The 5731-nt window shown below is 53.7% G+C and overlaps 1 protein-coding gene across 4 annotated transcripts in view; it reads right to left on the reverse strand.

Annotated features, from left to right (window-relative positions):
- ARSD (arylsulfatase D) overlaps nucleotides 1-4967 on the reverse strand; it is a 25767-nt gene extending 20800 nt beyond the window's left edge. For 2 of the 4 annotated variants that reach the window (XM_016943884.4, XM_016943885.4), the window contains exons 1-2: nucleotides 4690-4959; nucleotides 1114-1263 (exon numbers count right to left, since the gene is read on the reverse strand). In XM_016943884.4, coding sequence (XP_016799373.2) covers nucleotides 1114-1263; nucleotides 4690-4865 — 326 coding nt within the window. In that variant the 5' untranslated portion in view covers nucleotides 4866-4959. Of the gene's footprint in view, nucleotides 1-1113; nucleotides 1264-4689 lie in introns of all 4 variants that reach the window. The other 2 variants (XM_016943886.4, XM_016943887.4) reach the window with 2 other exon arrangements.
- Between the last annotated feature and the right edge of the window lie 764 nt (nucleotides 4968-5731).

Consider the following 5731-nt stretch of genomic DNA (forward strand, 5'->3'; position numbering starts at 1 on the left):
TCTCACCTTTTCTCCTGTTGCAGAAAGCACGTGAGCACCACTCAAGCGCTCTGCTGGTAAGGTTGGCATAGAGGCTACTACTCTGTGTTTGCACATGCCACTGCAGTGGGCTGAATGGGGGTCTGCGAACCGATCTGTCCACGTGCTGACCCCCCAAACCTGTGTGTGAGACCTTGCTTAGAAAACTGTCTTTGGAGTTGTTATTAGGTATCCCGAGATGGGATCATCCTGGTTTAGAGAGGGCCCCAGATGCAATGACCAGTGTCCTTCTGAGAGACAGAGGAGGAGACACACACACAGGGGAGAAGGCCACGTGGGGACGGAGGCACAAACTGGAGTGATGTGGCCACAAAGCCAGAGATGCCTGGAGCCCCCAGGAGCTGGGAGAGGCAGGAAGGGTCCTCCCCTACAGCCTCTCAGGGAGCTCTGTTGGTGTCTTAATCTCCTCTTTTAGTAATCCATATCAGATTAGGGCTCACCCTAAGGACCTCAGTTTAACTTAATTACCTCTTCAAAGACCCCATCTCTGAATACGGTCACACCCTGAAGTACCGGTGGTTAGGGCTTCAACCTACAAATTTGGAGGAGGCCAGAATTCAGCCCACAACAGACGTTGTTTGCAAACGTAATCAACAGAAGATGAGATCTTTACAGTGGGCAGGCCTTGCTGCAATGGCCGGTGTCCTTATAGGATGAGGAGATTAGGACAGACACAGAGAAGAAGGCCCCGTGGAGACGGAGACAGAGACTGGAGTGATGCGGCCACAAGCTCAGGGACACCTGGAGCCCCCAGGAGCTGGGAAAGTCTGGAAGGATCCTCCCATAGGGCCCCCAGAGGGAGCCCGGCCCTGCCCACACCTGGATTTAAGATTTCTGGTCTCCAGACCTGGGAGAACAAATTTCCGTTGTTTTAAGCTACCCATTTTGTGGTAGTAATACATTCACCCCCTCACCGCAGTTCCGCAGCGTTGAAAAGGGCCTTTTTACCTGTTGGTAGTTTTTTGTTGAGTTCTGAGGCCCTAAGGAGTTTCCTAATTTCTCCAGGCAGATTTTAAATGCACCATTCCGTCAAACTCACATCACATCATCACCAATAGCAACAACCAACTGTACCTCAGTGTATTGTTCCCATAGCAACCGAGATCCCCAATGCCTAGATCATCCGCCATGATCAGTAGGATATTTGGTTTAAAGGCATTTGCAGTTTTAGGTTCACACGTCTTCAGAAGCGAGCATAAAAACAGTAGCACCGGCAAAGAGTCCCTGGAGAGAAAAGCGAAACACAGAAATGACTATCTACAATTTGGCAAGGGAAGTAGGCATTTCAAGGCGGCTGGCTGGGAAGGCGAAGGTCTTACCACTAAATTAAGACGCTCAGCTTTATGGGAGGTTATTGTCTTGGCCTCAATTCCTGCACTAGTGTCCCTGGACCAAACCGAGGGTCAGACTGCTATTTCTTGTGACCCAATAGCGAGATGCAGATGAATTGGGAAAGAAGAGAGTTTTTAATTCTGTAACCAGTTACAGGAGGAAGGCCTGGAAATTCTCTCCCAACCAACTCAAAATTACAAAGCTTTCCAGAGCTTATATACCTTCAAAGCTATATGTCTAAGTGTAAGTGTGCATTTATCTAAAGACATAAGTGATTAACTTCTTCTAATCTGTAATTAAGATCTGAGTCCTGAAGACCTTCCTCTGGAGCCTCAGTGAATTGACTTAATCTAGATGGGTCCAGGTGCTGGGGTGATTACCCTTATCTTGTCTCCTGCTAAATCACAGAGTTTTGGGGAGTTCCTTTAGTCCCCAACAAAGCTTGTTTGTGGAGGTCTGGGGAGTTTCTTCAGACCCACAATAAAACTTGTTTAATCCTAAATGGGTCCTGTTAAGAATTCCTTCGTTATGTTGTCGTGCTTCAAAGGCCCAGGAGAGGCCTGGGCAAAACTCTTTGTGTGCTTTTGTTACATCCCAGCCTTTGCATAAAGGCGCTGGTTGTTTCAGCTTTTAGTATGTAACTTCACACTCAGTCAGTGCTGAAACAGTTGTTACGGAGGCCTGCATTAGTGAGACCTGGCCTGCCACACTAGACCATACAGGTCAGAACAAACTGGAATGGAGTCACTTGTGTTAACTGCCACATCATCAAGCTGAACAGGGAAACAGGTCAGTTTTCCAAAAAACAGAAGATTTGAGTAAGCAAGAAGAAGATGTGTAGTTCATCTGAGCTAACAAAGTCTCCCGTGCTTTAACCCTGTAAGAAAAGTAACTTTGAAACAACCAATCTGCTTTATTATTCTTTTTTTTGAGATGGGGTCTTGCTGTGTTGCCCAGGCTGTAGTGGCATGATGGTGGCTTACAGCAACCTCTGCCTGATTCTGAGGTGGGAGGATTGATTCAAGCAGTCCTTGAACTGCAGTGGATAGGTGGTGTCTTAGTGTTGGGGGATCGTGGCTGTGCTCTCCGGGGAGGACGCGAACGAGGGGTGTGTCTCAGGGTGTGTGAGGGGACACGGCTGTACTGGGGGGCAGGGGAGGAATAAGGCCATGGGGAGGGATGCGGTGTGGCCAGCAGGGCAATGGCTGCGGAAGGGGACAGGACGGGGCGTGTCTTGGAGGGTGGCGAGAGGCACGGCAGCGCTGCTGAGGCAGGAGAATAGGGTCTGGAGGCAGGGAACCTAAGGCTTTCCATGCCGACTTCCTAGAACTAAACTGAAAGGAAAATCCTAACTTTTCTTTTTTTTTTTTTTAATTTTAATTTTTATTATTATTTTTTGAGATGGAGTTTCACTCTTGTCGCCCAGGCTGCAGTTCAATGGCATGATCCAGGCTCACTGCAACCTCCACCTCCAGGGTTCAAGTGATTCTCCCGTCTCAGCCTCCTGAGTAGCTGGGATCACAGGTGCCCGCCACCACGCCTGGCTAATTTTTTTGTAATTTTAGTAGAGGCCCGGCCTAATTTTTGTATTTTTAGTAGAGACGGGATTTCACCATATTGGCCATGCTGGTCTCAAACTCCTGACCTCAGGTGATCCACCCGTCTCGGCCTCCCAAAGTGCTGGGATTACAGGCATGAGCCACCTCGCCTGGCGGGAAAATCCTAACTTTCCATGCCTAAGTAACAAAAGGACCGAAGGCTTCCCTTTGACCTTTTCTATTGGGTAGATAGTAGACTGGCTGTCTGCAACCAATCGGACTGATTTCGGGTCTAGTCTTCGTGTGCAACTTTGTGATTTCACCCTAGTCTCTGATTAGTTGGGTTTTGCAACCAATCAGATGTTTGCACAGGAGTGTGACCTTTGTAACTTCACCCTTTGGTTGGCTGCTGTCTGCAACCAATCAGACTGATCGCGGGCCACCACTTCAGTTACATGAGGTGAGCATGAAGTGGCCAATGGGAAACTTCTAGGGGGTATTTGGACCCAAGAAGATTATGTACCCGGGCCCTTGAGCCGCTGCTTGGTCGGCTCCCACACTGTGACGTGTCCTTTTGTTTTCAATAAATCCCTGCTTTCCTTCTTTTGTTGCTTCATTCTTTCTTTGCTGGGCGTTTTGTCCAATTCTTTGTTCAAAACGCCAAGAACCTGGACAACTTGCAGTCACGACCCTCTACCGGTGGCACTGGGGCGCAAATGAAGCTGGGAATGCAGGACCCGGCGCATCTGAGGAAGTGCAGCGGGGCATGGCGGTGCTAGAGGGTGGGGACATGGAGGCGGCACAAGGCCAAGGCGCCGGGGGATGGCCAGAGGGAAGTAACGGCCGCGCTTGTGGTGGAGATGGGGACGGGACAGAGAAGTCTTGGGGGGTGACCGGGGTAGGCACGGCGGTGCTGGGGGGAGGGCGCCCAATGAAGCCCATGGGGGGGAAAGGGGCGTGTCTTACCGAGCGTGTTGGGGGAGTCACAGCCGTGCTTGGGAGGATGGGGTCTGGGGGAAGGACGGGGCGCGTCTTAGTGGGATGAGGGGGAGGGCACAGCCGTGCTGGGAAGGCAAAGGGCCGGGGGGGCGGGATGGAGCATGTCATGGTGGGGCCGAAGAGGCGGGGGGCGGGAAGGGGCCTTCTTAGAAATCGGGAGGGCGTCACAGCTGTGCTCGGGAGGACGGGGCGTTGGGGAGGGACGGGGAGCGTCTTAGTGGACCCGGGGAACACGGCCGTGCTGGAGGGCATCGAGCTGGGGGTTGGGGGCGGGACGGGGTGCCTCTTAGGAAGTGGGGCGGGCACGGCTACGCTTCGGGGGATGGAGCCTTGGGGCGGGACGGGGGGCGCGGTTCGGGGCGGGTCTTAGGGAGCCTCTGAAGGCAGCGGTGTAGCTGGGCGTGGAAGGCGGAGGACCCAGCAGGGCGTGACCGGCCCAGTTTCCGCTCCCTCCGGGTCCCGGCCAGCCTTCCCCCGCCTTCCCTTCCCTTCCTTCTTTGTTCTCTTTCCCTGCCCTTCCGCCTTCCCTTCAGTTCGGTCTCCTCCATCCCCCCCTTCGTCCCCTCAGTCGCCCCCCATCCCTGGGCTCTGCTGTCTGGCGTCTTTCCCGGGCACAGAACGCGCCTCCAGCTACATTTTGGGGACTACAAGGCGCCGGACACAACCACGTCCTTTACAGGGGCCCAGGCTCGCCCGGGGCGCCCCTCGCCGTGCTCGCGACCCCCTCCCCAGGCCCCCACCCCAGGCCTTAGTGTGGGCCGCGTCCCGGGGTCCCTGGCACCTGGCGGCGGGCGCGGCGCGTCCCCTCCGCGCGGCGGATCGCATGGCCGAGGGCTGGCCCAGAGCGCAGGACCTTGCCCTGCGCACTCCGCGCCCGGGCGCCGCTAGTGCCAAGGCTTCCGCCCTCTCAGCTGCGGGATCTGGGCCGGGCGCCCGCCCCTCCTTCATCCGCGTCATCTCCTGGCTCTCGGGACCTCCGGGACCTGCGCGTGGAAACAGGTTTTCCCAGGTCGTCACACGGGGAGGCCTGGGCTAAGGAGGAGCTGATTAAACCCAGTTACGATTGACCGGGCGCGGTGGCTCCCGCCTGGAATCCCAGCAGTTTGGGAGGCCAAGACGAGTGGGTCACCTGAGGTCAGGAGTTCGAGACCAGCCTGGCCAACCTGGTGAAACCCCGTCTCTACTAAAAATACAAAAATTAGCTGGGTGTGGTAGTTCACGTCTGTAGTCCCAGCTATTCGGGAGGCTGAAGCAGGAGAATTGCTTGAACCCGGGAGGTGGAGGTTGCAGTGAGCTGAGATCGCGCCACTGCAACTCCAGCCTGGGCGACAGAGTGACACTCCGTCTCAAAAAATAAATAAATAAAAATAAAAAATAAACCCAGTTAGGCTTGAGCACAGGGAGCCCCTTTTCTTTTTGTCAGGAAGGGTCTTAGGACCTACCCAGAGCAATCAAGTTGCGATTTCAGTTTCTCAAAGCTTGCTGTTTGAAATGTCTGTTCCGGATGCTGGACTTGTACTCTAAGTCTGGGACGGGGAATGCTAGATGGGCCCTTTTTTTTTCTTTTATTACTATTATTATTATTATTTTGAGATAGGGACTCACTCTGTCGCCCAGGCTGGAGTGCAATGGTGCGATCTCGGCTCAGTGCAACCTCCGTCTCCTGGGTTCAAGCGATTCTCCTGCCTCAGCCTCCCGAGTAGCTGGGACTACAGGCGCGTGCCACCACGCCCGGCTAATTCCAATTGCTATTTTTATCTTTGTTTCTTTCATCAGACTGCTGTTGAAATTACTCCTTTTGATTAATCACTGTGCCCTGGACC

Source organism: Pan troglodytes, chromosome X (assembly GCF_028858775.2).
Source record: "Pan troglodytes isolate AG18354 chromosome X, NHGRI_mPanTro3-v2.0_pri, whole genome shotgun sequence".
Taxonomy (NCBI): Eukaryota; Metazoa; Chordata; class Mammalia; order Primates; family Hominidae; genus Pan; species Pan troglodytes.